This window comes from Anser cygnoides, chromosome 3 (genome assembly GCF_040182565.1).
Source record: "Anser cygnoides isolate HZ-2024a breed goose chromosome 3, Taihu_goose_T2T_genome, whole genome shotgun sequence".
Classification (NCBI taxonomy): Eukaryota; Metazoa; Chordata; class Aves; order Anseriformes; family Anatidae; genus Anser; species Anser cygnoides.
The window spans coordinates 103,056,655-103,071,600 of record NC_089875.1 but is presented as its reverse complement, the minus strand read 5'-3'; the positions used below and the strand labels follow the sequence as shown (position 1 = coordinate 103,071,600).

Sequence of the window (14,946 nt, the reverse complement as noted above, 5' to 3'; positions counted from 1 at the left end):
TCATAACGTAAAAGCAGTATTTTTGTGGGTTTTTCACTGTAATAATTTAGATGACTATTAACTACAAAACAATGTTGCAGCACTTGTGTCAGTGATTCCTGCTATGCCATACACTTCCCTCTTTGGCATCTTCTTTAGTGTACTGTAGAAGAGAAACTTTTTTTTTTTTTTAATTGAGAAGTACATTTGAAACAGAGTAGATATTGAGAAAGAAACTGAAAAGCTCTCTCTAATTCTCTAAATTTTTTTCAATGTATCAATATTTCTTTGCAACGCTGATTCTGCCAACCATCAGTTCATTCTTCACTTGATCCAAGACCTTATCCATCTAATGTTCATTTTAATGCAGCATCATGCACAGATATTCTGGCCAATTTTATTGGGCATGGCATAAGCACAGGGCAAGAAAACAGCCCTTTCCCGAGGATATTTGTGTCAAAAATAATCAGCCGTGAGTCGTGACTGTACTATCAATAACCTTTTTCATTGTTTGGTTTTAGAAACAGGTACCCCTGAGAGCACTAAAAATAGATTTTACCTTTTCTTGTTATTTCTTCGAGACGCACAAATAACATTACCTCTAGCCATACTCCTAAATCTCTTACTCACTCTGTATCTTGCTCTTTTTTTCCTTAAACATAGCATGAGAATTAGAAACAATTATAAAATAGAACTTACATGTTCAAAATGCAGTGTTTCTGGAGCAGATGGATTTTGGAAAACCCTGAAAGTAGAAAAGACAAAGATCATGCCAAGTAAAATTTCCATGTGTAATTCATGTCAATTAAGCCTATGTGCCTAAAACTTTGAACCAGCAAATCCCGCTTGAGTCTTATTAATGGTACTGCATAGCTGGTTGGAAAAATTGGCAACAAAGGCAGCAAAGGGATCTACAGACTTAGTAAGACAATACCGTATTGCGTTTCATTGAGTTCACATTTAAATGTTTTCCTTTCAACTCTAATGGCAAAATAATTGTTAGTTAAAACAAATCCTCAGCTCTTGGAGAAGGCAAGATCATAAGCTATCCATTCACCAAAACTGCACCTGATACATATATTTTTTAAGACTTATAAATTGAAAGTCCCTTTCAACAAATCTTACCTATTTGACCCAATCAGGCATTATTTAAATAATAATAATAATATCATCCTCTTTTTTTTTATTTTGTAAGCATGGTTTTATGATCAAGGTGAGTACTGCCAAATCTGCTCTGTCCAATTCTACAAATTTCAATGTATTTATGATCCAGCCATTCACTTTTCTTACTAGAATTATGGTATACTAAATATTATTGACTGTAATAGACACTTACCATGCAAGAATTATGTTTTAGTTTTCCGTATAAAAGTGCAGTGGCTTTATTTTATGTGCTGAATGGTGATGTACAGATAATAAAATCTCTCAATGCAAATTAGAGAAAATCATGTACTATATGTAGTAATTAGACGGGGTTAGAATTCATCCAGAAAATGAATTGCCAAGAAAATGAGAACAATGTAATTTTGTTTCTAAAAGAATGACTAAGGCCAAATCTTAAAATCAGGCAAAAAGATGTCTTGATTCCTCTGGTATTCTAGAAAATAGCATGCTGCTAGTACTGAGGATTAATATAAGTAGTGCTATAGCTGAAAGTGGGTTTGGGTTTTATTTTTTTAAAGTGGAGGACTTCTCTTTGTTTGTTCAACAAAGTGACACATTTTTTTTACAGGGCAGTAGTTAAAGCAGCATTAAAGTGCCATTGACATCATCCAGTTACTGCTCTGACTTGATTATATAACCTCTTTTGTGCAATTTTCATGCTCTGCTCTGTTTGAATGTTTTTACTATGCTGATGGCTGTTTTTCATTTCCTGCTGGGATGACCTTGAATAAAAAAAGAATAAGAATAAAGTAGACATAAGCAATGTAGTCTTGCTGGCATTTGCAGTTCTTTTGTTCTGTGTTGAGAAACATAGTAGTTTGGCATTTATGGTATAGGTTATTTCTGCTGGGTTGTAATTAATCTTCAGCTATTAGAAAAAAATAATGTTTTCTCTTATTTCATTCTTTTGAATTTGCTACTGATGACGTGATCCACTTATGACAATTCCTACCTTTTTAAAACATCTAAAGAGAGGTAAACAAATGATCAATGCAATGATCATTCTTGAAATTAAATTATTAATTTAACCTATTAAATCAAATAGATCTAATAATTTAATATTTATTTCATTTATTAAATTGTTTCCCCTTTCAGTAAAAGAAAAAGAGAAAGAAAATAACTGGTTTTGCTTTTTTTTTTTTTTTTTTTTTCTTGATTCAGTGTATATTATGCAGCTGATGGAATTATTATTTTTCTGTTTTGGCTTTTCTTATTGGTGCTGATTAGCTACCCTTAACAGATAAATAAGTGAATATATGGGCTTTCACACCTAGATCTCTTTCAGACTTTTTATATCTCTGAGTTTCAGAGAGATTATAGTAACAAGGACACCATCATTTGAAAGCATTTTGCATTATTCCTGTTGATTCTTATCAAACCAAAGCCACCACCTCCTTTTAATTTCTCAGAATTAAGTGATAAACATTATATTAGTATGCAGTTCACAAATGCTTCCAGAGAGAGAGATTTAGCTTTAAACAATTTTCACTGGAGATTTTAAAAGTGTCTGCATTTGGGGTGGGCTTTTGGTACAGGGCTTGTACTTTTATGGTCTAAACTTCGCATTTGAGAGCTTCCACGTTTTAAGATACTTAAGGGAGTAGTATTTTTCTAGATATTTCCATTTTGCTGCTGTGGTGATTCTGCTTCTCTTGAACTGAGGAAATATCTCTGACCTGGCAGGGATTTGAATTTTAAAACTTTCAAGTCCTAAATCAATGCTAAAGTACCATTTAATCTGTGAAATGATATATGTAATGAGGTACTTACCTTCACTGCTAATGAAGATTCAAGATTTAATTTCATTTTCAGTGTTTTTTGTTGTTGTTTTGTTTGTTTGTTTTGTTTTCTAACGAAGATAATAGAAGTCATTAATGTGTCAACATCATGTTTCAAACAGCAGCTGTTCTTGGAGAAACCTAGTAGTTCTACTTTTATTTGGAACTTATGTTTTTGATTTTTTTTTTTTTGTTGTTTCACTTAGTCTAATTGCCATGTAGTGTTTCTTAAAGTAAAGTAATATTTTTTCATTTTTGGACAAGAAAAAATTATGAAAAATGCTGGTAGATTCCAAATGATTAAAGGGATCTTCTACAGGTTGGAAGTATAGGTGATGTGGAACAGCAGGTCTACCCAAAAGTATTAAAAATCGAAGTGTCTCATGTCACAGAATTATATGAAGTGTAGAAGCCATGCTTGGTTAGTCCTCCTTAGCTTCAACACTGAACAATAACAAATAAATGTATTATTCAAACATTATTCTCTCATCTGCAAGGGAAATAGGGCTTATAGCCTAGGTTTACATTCATCTTTATCAAAATCAGGAGAGCTGTAAACAGATGATGAAATTACACGTCATGCCTAAAAGTTTCCACTTGAATATAGAGAAGTTCTCTCAAGCATTCTGTAACAGTAGAACAGAAAGTGATCAAAGTAAACTTAGTTTTATCACTTACATTAGTCTAGTATTTTGAAGATATCATTATTAGGGAGGTATTTTGGTGATTCCACTTATTAAAATTGGAATCTATATTTATTTATGTTGTGCTATGTAAGTCTTACTGTTATACCTAGCAATGAGCCTTCAGTTTAATTTCTGCTTTGGTTTCCATCCTGCACCCGGGAGGATGAACTACCAAAGTTCTGAATGTTTTCAGCTGCCTTTGCTGTTATTAAATGTTTTATTTAAAGTTAATGTTCTAAGGCTTTTGTATTGAGGTTTAAGTGCGCTGTAATTAATTCATCGAACACTGTATAAAAAAGATGTGTATAACCTATAACAATGGAAAGAATACTTGTAGTTGTGATATGAGATTTGAAATCTTCCTAATCTCACCATTTCTCTCAGATGCGAGTGTGAGATGTAGAGTTCTTTGCTAATGCCCTGCCGGTGGATTGCATACATACACTATGGCACAAGATATGTTTTAAAGTAAATCATCACATGATACATTGTTTATATTTCCTTAAGTTGGATAAGAATCGGCCAACTATGTTTGTATATATATTGAAAGAGATATCTATGAATGAAGCAATAGTTTAACAGGTTATTTTTTACTTTTCCTTTCTTATTAAAGATCTTAATATGGTTTTGCATCATGATCACTTTATTTCTGACGTGAATTAAAACTGAAAAACATGAAAAGTCTTTTCTGATATACTCTGTGTACAGCTGTTAAGGGATCTTAAGGAAATCCCTTGTGGCTAGTGAAGTACCAGGGTAGCCAGTCTGTAGGCCGAGATGAGAAGGTCATGGCTGGGGTGGAGCAGGAGGAGAAGTGCTGGTGCTCTCCTTCCCATTGTGTCCCTCATCAGGAATTTGCCTATTTGCCCCGTTTGGGGAAACCCCTTTTGTATGAGCTGCTGCTTAGTGAGTGCTTATTACCTGGCAGCAAATAGGTTACCACCAGCGACTGGGGGGGACTTGTTTTGACTTTGAATATCCACAACTGGATGCCCAGGCTGCCACATTTTGAAGTGTGTGATGGGAGTACATGACCTGTTGGCAGCCCTGCTTTTAATCAGTTTTATTTAGAACAGTTCTTTTTGTTGTTGTTGTTGCTGTTGTTTTAGTTTGAGGAAAAAAGAGCACCTTTAAAAGTCAGATATATGCCAAAAGGAATCTGCAGTAGGATTATTAAAGCACACCAAGTCTCTTATTTTATAAAACTAATGAAATGTAGAGCCTTAACTCTCTTCCCAGGATGTTGTTTTGCAATAATTAGAAAACAAAAGGATAAACGAAAGCTACTTAGTGTAGATTTTGTGTTTTAAAAAAAAAAAATCTTTAAAAAATAAAAAGTTTCAGTTTTAATTTCAGTGCGTGGTTTGTTCCGAATAAAAGCAGTTCGTTCTTAGTGAAGGATTCCTGTATTTCAAACAGTGTAAAAACAAACTCTTTAAATTGGCTTTTTCTTAAGTTCAGTATATTCCAAAGCTGTATAATTCACTGTATATTCTATTGTGTGATTTTCATGCTCCTAATATTCATTAACGCATTTCAGTATATATTGCTGTATTTTATAAAATACTTTTTATAAACTTGCAATTCATTTATGTGCCTGAATGTTGTCTTGCTCATTAGAACGTGTTAACAGAGAACTCAGTTTTCATTACTGTGTACTGCCAGAGCAAACTTAAATAGGGCATTGTGGAGTGCTAAGAGCTGCCATGGGAAAATTAGTTTATATATGACAGTAGGAGCTGCATAATATTATTTATATATTTAGAAGTTTTCATCTTGTTTAATTAGATAAAAATACTGTTAAAAGTTATTTTTGATTGCTAATTTGGAAATATTATTAGTCTGCTTTTTTAAAAATAGGCTCCTTCAAATAAGGAATTTATCAGAGTTCATTTTCATCCAGACAAAAAGTATCTGCAGCCCAACTTGTTTGCTTATTAATACAAGATCTTTGTCACACAAAAAAGAAAAATACTTGGTCTTAAAATTTAACATTTCACAAAGAAAGTGCAAACCAGAGGCATCATTTCAGATAGCTCAGCAAATTTTGAAGTTAGATACACGGCATTCACCATTCACCATTTTGTGTCATACGAAACCAACTTTTTATTTAGGGCTATTCTTTCATTTTGCATTTATTTATATGCCATACAACTAGATCTTACAGATTTGCATTAAAACACAGAGCAAGGGAAGCCTGCTAAGCAGCTGCTTGTTGCACTCCCTTTGCTGTGTGCTCTTTGGCATCTGCAAGCAGAGCAGTGGGACCCAGCCCACTCGCAGGCGCTGGAGCGCGCCTCCAAGGGCGTCCAAGTGCTAAATTGTCAGCGTGCTCCCTGGCACGTTCTTGGCCCCAGCAACCTCACGCTTGCCCGATCATTTCCTGCTCGTGCTCCATGACTTAGCACGGAGCAGATGACACAGGGCCAGGAAAGTAATCCTGGGAGTCGTCGGTTTACGATGCATGGTTGACATTGTTTGTAAATGAGAGCAAAGAGATAACAATATTAGGAAAGCATTTACGGAGGTCAGGCAGAATTGCTCTGAAGGAAGATGCTTAGGTACTGGAACAGAAGCCCAGAATATTCAATATAAGAAAGTCACAGTAGCCTCCTTTTCCCTAAAAGTATTTTCGTGTTGTCTAGGTATAATTTAAAGGAATAAATATTTTCATTGTAAATATGTAATAAAGGCAACAACCTGAATTAGGAGGCAGGTATACTAAATTTGTTCATATCCTCTATGTACAAGAAATGAATACATAACAGTTAGTTTTAGATATTTATCCAAAAAATATTACAGTATTCCAAAATCCCATGTTGTCACCATAAGTGCATTATTTTTATTGATTGTTTCATTTATTGTTTTCCTTTCAGTAATATATGGTAACTGATGAGGAAGGGAAAAAAAAAAAAAAGACAGTCAAAAGCTGAGGTGGACTGCCTCAGGCTACTGCTTCCACCATCCATTGCCATCTGGCAGGTAGCAGGATTTGGACGTCAGGATTGATGACCTCCAAAGCAGAGCATACAGCAGGGATTCAGCTGGTTTGTAAAAACAAAATGAGGGAAACCCATAAAGGTTCTCATAAAGAGAAGCAAATGGACAGGGAACATGCTTTGGGGGGTAGGAAAGGAGGCAGCATGGTTGGGCAGGAACTAGACTGAAAAAGGGGCAAAGAACCTCATGCTGCTGATTAACCACATGATTTCAGCAACACAAAATATACTTGTTCTGGATTTTTGAGATCTGTATTGAGATCTGGCCTTGCTGAATGACCGGTAGTTGTTCAGCAGTCCAACATAGTCCTTATTTCTGCCATCCTTACTCCAAGGTGACAGGTTCCAGTGCCCTGCTTGCAAGTCAGCTTTTTACTCCTGGTAAGCTTTTTGCTTCTGTCCCCTAAAATGCAGTTCTCAAAGCTGATCTTGAACATGGTCTATACCATGGGAGATTGACATTTCAGGCCTGAAGAACAGTGCTCCTGTTTTGTGTTGTACATGCTTTTTTTACCACTCTGATATGGCATTGTTGGTTGAGGCTTTTTGTTGTTTTTTACCCAAGCCTTTATTGACTTGAAAAACTGGTGGCTCTCTGGTAGTTCCCTCTCTCACTGCTGTTCAGTTAATTATTTCCACTTCTCAGGGATTTATAACTTCAGGCTTGTTTCTCATCTCAAACATCCTCCAGAATATTTTTAGTCACTCCAAACTTGTCAGCATCTGTATGAACCTTACTTTTAACCTTACTTTTTCCTTCAACCATCATTGTCTTGAACTATTTAATACCTTATGGCAGATTTCTGCCCAGTTCTACTTGATACAGTCTTTCTGTTCAGTAACTAATCTTATTCTCTATCTTATTTCCTACCAATTTTGTTTTACACTTGTTTTACAGAAATTTCCTCCAAGCCATATTTCTCTGGTTTGTTTATATAAATGGCCTGTATCAAAACCCCAAACTAATGTGCATAATGTATACTCTTATTTCCTTATCCATGGTTTATTATCCTGTTAGATAAGGAAATTAAGACAGTTTGAAAGAAACTGTTCTTGAGAAATCTACAGTGGTCATGAATTAACATTTTTTTGTTCTCTGTGTACAAGAAATAGCTCATGAAGCATAATTGTAACAATTCAGAGAACAAAAAAGGGGCGTATTCTTTATATTTGTTATTTGAAGCAATTGATAATGTTTGTTCTAAGAATAACAGTGCAATAAGCATGGTGGTCGTGATCTTTCAGATTTTACTTACTTCCATTTGCTTCCCTTCTGTTTGCTTGCCAGAGATGACGTAGTCCTGCTTTATACACATGTTCTTCGTCAGGTGCTAGGGAAGATGGCAGACCAGATCTGATTGTCTTCTTTCCTTGCAGTCCCTCTCTCACTTTTGTGACCTTCCAGGAAGCCAATTCAATTTGCTAATCAGGCAGAAAATTATTTCCTGTTTTTTTTTTGTTGTTGTTGTTGTTGTTTTGTTTGTTTTGTTTTGTTTTTAATTATTATTATTATTTATTTTTCCTTTTGCATGGGTCTGTTGGTCATCAAAATGAGTTGACTGAATCTGTTTCTGAGCATCTATATCTCCATGTCACTGCTTTCTCTTCAGCATCTCACTTGAAAAATCAGAGTTTGCTTCTTGGAGAAATTCTTATTAAGCTATGAATATAGCTGGAAGCTGAAGGTGGTGAAGACATATCAAAAGTTAGGAGAAAGTATAATTAAAGAAAATAAAGAAATATAAAATAAAGAAATATAAAACAAAAATATAAAAGAAAAAAATATAAAATATAAAAGAAATATAAAATAAGGAAATAAGAAAATAAATTGCTTCAAGCAACTGGATTTACAGGTTTTAAAAGCAGACCGACAGAAGGCACCTATGCCTCCTTATCCAGAACAGAAGAGTGGAGTAGCTTAGAAGTCTTGAAAGCTGTTTTTTCTTTTTTTTCTGAGCTTTTTTCTGATCTCATTTTTTTTCTAGAGTTTTACTCTATTATTTACAAGCAGCTTTCAGAATATGAAGACGATTCCATTGAGTGAAATACAAGCCAACGTCCCATTACAAGATGCTTCATTGTGGAAGAGAATATCCTTCATGAACACAGGTTTAGCCTAGATGCAGCCTTCAGCATTGACTGCTGAGGTAGTATTTGGTGAATCCTCTGCTAAACCCTGTCAAACTAGAATTGTTTTGCTTCTGTCTTCATCCACATTTAAGGTTTATGCATGGAGGCTGGTCAAAGTGGTCCCCAAAGACTTGTGCTTAGTTCAGTTTTTCTTATGAAAAAATACATCATTTTTGTTTGTTTGCTTTGCTCTTAATAACATGATTTTTTTTCTTTATTCTACAGAGATCTAAGATTTAATAGGATTAAAGAAATCCAGCCTGGAGAATTTAGACGGCTTAAAAACTTGAACACACTGTAAGTTATTTTTCAACCCTAAGGCCCTTTTCCCTTTTGATTTAATATGGTTAACTTGATACTGTGCCAAATTTACTCACATTTCACAGGTAAGTACTCTAACAAATTTCAGTTCTAGTATTTACACAGGTGAGGGAAATAGGGTTTAAGTCCAAAGTATTTGAAAGCAAAACCAGGTATATGTCTGTTAAAATAAAAAAGGAAAGTATTTGTATCCTAACATTTTATTAACATTAAAACATTCTTTAATTGCAGATACCAAAAAAAATGCACAACTTTACTATATCATTGTTTCTAAATTGTGATAAATATTTTAGTTGTAATATCACATAATTTAATATGTAGTCACAACAAAACTGTTGTGTTACACATTACACAACTGTTACACATTTTTTCGTACTGTTCTTGTATGCTAAAATAAATTTTTCTTTATTTCTTTTTGTAGGCTTCTAAACAACAATCAAATTAAAAGAATACCTAGTGGGGCATTTGGAGACCTTGAAAATCTGAAATATCTGTAAGTTAAATGAATGTCACTTTTTTATATCAATACATAACTGAACTTCTTCATTGGGAAGCGTTTTAATCTGATATTGAGTTTTAATCTGATTTATCCTCTGAGGTGATAAACTGCTTTGAAAATTAGTGAAATTAATTTATGGGGCAGGGACAACTGTGAACCTGTTTCTGTAAGTAGGTGATTTGAAATTTGCTAGACTTCAGCATCTGTTTGTATGCAGTAGATTTTGAAAGGCTTACTAGTTGCTGTTAACTATATGTAACTTAGAAATAAGAGAAAAGTCAAACAAAATGAAAAACTACCTATATGATTGACCATGAGGTTTATGTCTTCAGGCAACCTGTTTATTTTGAGAATAAAATGTTAAATAAATAAATGTTTTTAACAGACATATCAAGTGTATTAATTATCCAAATAAGCAAAGAGCACCCCAGATTGTTATTTTTATGTGTAAAAAGACTAAAGTTGAATAATAACTTGTCATGGATTCTCAGCTGTAGTCTCTGGAGTCTTCCTTATGTAGTGTCACATAGAAAAGTCTCACTCCATTTTCTTGGCATATTGATCATTGTTAAAGTTCTGTACAGAAAAAAATGGTGACTTCGAGATTTCAGTGTTTCAGAAACAATTCAGATATTTAATTGTCCATATAGTTTTTAAGAATGCAGCCTGAATGTACCTGTAAGGGGGTGTAAGAAGCAAGGAAAATAAAAATCACATAAATTTATGCAGGTATATTTCTTGGCTTCCAAAGCTGTTTGAACATATTTCCGGGTCTTATTTTTATATGTGTTGTCTTGCAGTAATAAAGCTGTGTATTCTCCATAAAAATGGAGGAAAGAGAATATTGAACAGAGCATCCCTAATAAATTATTAAAGTCTATGATGATCTCTAATTTTTACAAGACATGTTTGTGTGGTCAATCTGGTGCTTTGTAACTTGAGATACAAACTATTTAGTAGTGGAGTACTTAAAGTCTCCTAATTCAGGATGTCTAGGTTTCTTTCCATAGCCAGCAGCTATGCAGAAATAGCTGTTCTAATTATTAGAATAATCTGTTCAAATTAGTTCATTATTTTCACGTGCTTGTTTTTGCAAAGCTGTAGTAAATCTGAGATAAAACTGAACTATGCTCTCCATTCAGTTTAGTAAAAGACTGAAAAGAGGTAACTGAATTATAATATGCTTGTTTTCATATACTTATAATACTGTGTATTAAATGATACCTATATTGCTCAGTGGAAGATTTTTTTCTTTTCTTCTTCCCTGTAAAATTTGAAAACAAAGTTAAATGTGGTAGTTCACTGAATTACAGTGAGCTCTTCTTTAAAAATATTGCCTATTTTTTTAAAATGGACTTTAAGAGGGTGTTTTTGCCTATTTTGATGGCTGTGAAATTTTGTTCAGCAGGACTGTACGACTGTAGCATTATAAAAGTGCTGGTACTGGACAGATATCAGCACAGAAGGCTCAAATGTACCAAATGAATACAGTTAAGCTGTGAAAAGTTCAGTTGAGTAAGCACATGCTAAGTGTATTCTATGGAACAAAGGAAACAAAACAGACTTTTTCCCAATAGAATCAACTGAAGTAGAAATTAGGGGGAGAGACTATATTATTCCCACAAAGTTATAAGATTGTTTGGAATCTAATATTATGTAGCCAAATCATCCAGAATAATTGTGGGTTTGGGTAGCGTGATCCTATGGATATTTGTATTCTTCTATTTAATAAAATGAGATTATTAGCCCACGGTGTTATATGTGTCCTTATGAGAACTGAAGTACTGGGTGGCAGATGGTTTTGAAAATTTAGTCTTCACAGGCTCTAGAAAGTCTGTAATTTCTCAAAGGCTTTGATTTAGTGAAATATATTTATTAACACTTACATACATCTATATAAGTATGTAGAAAATAGTTGCAAGTATATACTGCGATATAAAATATGCAAGTATAAAACATAATACAGCATATATAATAAAAATTTAAAAGGCCAGTCTATGAGAGATGTCAGGGCCCATTCCTGTGTATTTACTGCAGATCAGTTTTAGCTTTCAGACAAAACTTTTACAAGGAAATCTCAAATAAGCCTCAGAATTGTCAAATGCTTTTTTGTATTATTCATTTCTGAAACTGAGCTTATAGCTTTATGAGGTGTGCCTATTTTCAGAATTATCTGTCTGGAGAAAAAATTGTAAAAGTTGGTCCTTAAATTATAAAAACAAAACTATTCACATACGATTTTGGATGCTTATTTTTTTTAGGATTATTTGCTTTCTTTTTCTTGATGTAATTGAAATTTTTCCAGTTATGTAAACATGTTCTGAAGTTCTATAAACATAATTTTTTTCATGATCTTGCTGTGCTGTTTGTGGTAATAACTTGTCTGAATCCATATACCAAAAGCTGGAAAGTAATATATGTCATTATCCTTGCTTTGCTATGAAACCAAGAGGTTTCTTTCTGCCTTTCTGCCTTTCTTTCTTATTTCATGTACCTTAGTACTGGCAATCTGGTTCTTTAGAAAGGATGAAAAAAGCATTAGTAGCTTGGACCTCATCCATAATGTAGTTTCTTTCTGCACTTTAGTAATTCTGTATAATGTTTTCGTTCCCCCTTCTGCAAAGGATAATGTAAACACTACTGTATAAAATAAACTTCTAAAAAGTTGTATTAATATGAGCAAAAAAATTGGTACCATGTTTGTAATTTGTTGCTGCTGCATATACAAGCATGTTGTTGCATTATGTATATGGTACACTGAATATATTTAATTGACTTCCCGTGACTTATTCAGTTTACTGAACAACTTTATGCTTATTCAGTTAACTGAGTTAGTTATTATTGAAAGAGGAGAAAGAAAAACTACCCAGCCTTTTAATATAGCTGTAGGCAGGTTTGTGGAAACTGTAAGATCCTTCATGATCCTGAAAGTCAACAGTTTATTCTCCAAGACAGAGGACAATCGGGAATTGAAGGAATATGCTTTTGACATCTAAGATGTTAGATCTGTGATCAGTAGTGGGAAGAGTGAGGTTAAGACAAAAAAAGAAAGGATTTGGGGAGGAGAAATGGAAAAATGTAAAATATAGGTTAGCAATTGCAAAGAGCTTTTCACATAAAGAGAATGTATTTTACTGAGCAGTAAACTAGAAGCTAGTGTGAAGGAAGCGATAGAAATCATAGAATCATAGAAGGGTTTGGGTTGGAAAGGACCTTAAAGATCACCTGGTTCCAACCCTCTGCTATGGGCACAGACACATTCCACTAGACCAGGCTGCTCAAAGCCCTATCCAACCGGGCCTTGAACACTTCCAGGGATGGGGCATCCACAGCCCCTCTGGGCAACCTGCTCCAGTGACTCACCACCCTCACAGTAAAGGATTTCTTCCTAATTATCTAACCTAAAACTACCCTCTTTTAGTTTAGAGCCATTACCCCTTGTCCTATCACTATGATCCCTGAAAAAGAGCCCCTCCCCAGCTTTCCTGTAGGCCTCATTTAGGTACTGGAAGGCCACTATAAGGTCTCCCCCAAGCCTTCCCTTCTTTGGGCTGAACAACCCCAACTCCCTCAGCCCCTCTTCATAGGAGAGGTGCTTCAGCTCTCTAATCATCTTTGTGGCCCTCCTCTGGACTCCTTCCAATACTTCCTTGTCCTTCTCGTGCTGGAGGCCCCAGAGCTGGGTGCAGGACTCCAAGTGAGGTATCACAAGAGCACAGTGTATGGGGGGGATCACCTCCCTTGCCGTGCTGGCCAGGCTTCTTTTGATGCAGCCCAGGATACACTTGGCTTTCTGGGCTGCAAGCACACATTGCTGGCTCATGTTGAGCTTCTCATCAATCAACATCCCCAGGTCCTTCTCATCAGGGCTGTTCTTAATCCATTCTCAAGTTGTATTTGTGCTTGGGATTGTCCCAATCCAGATGCAGGACCTTGCACTTGGCTTTGTTGAACCTCATGAAGTTTGCACAGTCCCACCTCTCAAGCCTGTCCAGGTCTCTCTGGATGGCATCCCTTCCCTCCAGCATGTCGACAGTTTGGTGTCATCAGTAAACTTGCTGAGGGTGCACTCAATTTCACTGTCCCTGTCACTGACAAATATGTTAAACAGCGTCTGTCCCAGCACTAACCCGTGAGGAACACCACTCCTCACTGATCTCCACCTGGACACTAAGCTGTTGACCACAACTCTTTGACTTGACATCCAGCCAATTCCTTACCCACATAGTGGTCCATCCGTCAAGTCCATGTCTCTCCAATTTAGAGATAAGGATATCATGGGGGACAGTTTCAAAAATAAAAATGGAGAATAAAAACTATTTTGGCAACACTGTTGTGGCATGTTCATTTAATAAAAAATGGAAAGGTCAGAAATCAGACATGACGAAGTGACACTACGCAAATAGTAAATGGGAATCGAGACTGTATGGAACACATCAGTTTTGGAAATACCAAGAGGGAACATGCAGCAAGATTTGTTTTGCATTTGGTGAATGAAGCAACAGTGCAAAACAGAAGATACATTGTAGGTTTGTCAAACTGCAGATTCGCTTACCTCACCCTTCCCAAAATCACATTACATCACGTGTACTTCTGTGCCTTCTGCCATTTTTGCTGTCACGGTCATGTACTTTTTCTATTCAACTAAATGAAAGTGTGGTTATCATATGTCACAGGACATACATACTTTTTTTTTTGTAGTTTTGGGGTTGCTGAGGTTTCTCTGTGGTTGAGGGACATGCTGGACTGAGGTCAGTTGACTGTCCTGCATTTGAGGGTTTTCTGATCAACATGGAAAAAAATTGTAGTTTAAAGCTGAATCCTGAATAAAGTCCCACCAGTAGGGCTTGGTAAGAGCTCCAAATGTGGACAAAAAAGTTCCCGACAGTATGGTGGTAAATGTCTGAAAAACTGCAAAGTCATTATTCCAGTCTTTCACTAACTGACCTTTGTTCTTCACTCTGCCTTACTTGGTCTCCAGAAAAAATAAATAAAAATTGCAGCAGTGATTCTAATAAAACTTTGTGTTTTTTTTTTCTTTTTTTTTGGGGGGGGGTCAGATTCATTCTATTTCTTGAATAAAATTTGTCAAATGCAAAAAAATGCAAATGTCAAGATGCCTTTAGATGTCAAGGCATCTAAAATCAGTCTGGTTCCTGTTTCTGATCAGAAGTTTAGGACTCAGAGGAATAAGGAATTTCCAAACTGCTAGACAGGGTGTATTAAGAATGGTAAATAGCACTTTGGCTGTTCAGTCATTGAAATTTTCTAAGGAGTGAGAAGAAATGGTGTATTTAAAATACTCACTGAAGAAAAAGGTAGGAATTTAATATTGTATAGACAGGAAAATTAAAGAGATACAAAATCATAATGACTATGCAATATTACTG

The 14,946-nt window shown here is 35.1% G+C and overlaps 1 protein-coding gene across 3 annotated transcripts in view; it reads left to right on the top strand.

The window, feature by feature from the left end:
• PXDN (peroxidasin) overlaps positions 1-14,946 on the top strand; it is an 80,692-nt gene that overhangs the window by 16,713 nt on the left and 49,033 nt on the right. For all 3 annotated transcript variants that reach the window (XR_010830587.1, XM_048078576.2, XM_048078575.2), the window contains exons 2-3: positions 8,962-9,033; positions 9,479-9,550. Coding sequence is in view for 2 of the 3 variants with exons in the window: in XM_048078576.2 (XP_047934533.1) it covers positions 8,962-9,033; positions 9,479-9,550 (144 nt within the window). In the remaining variant the exon portion in view is untranslated. The remainder of the gene's footprint in view (positions 1-8,961; positions 9,034-9,478; positions 9,551-14,946) is intronic.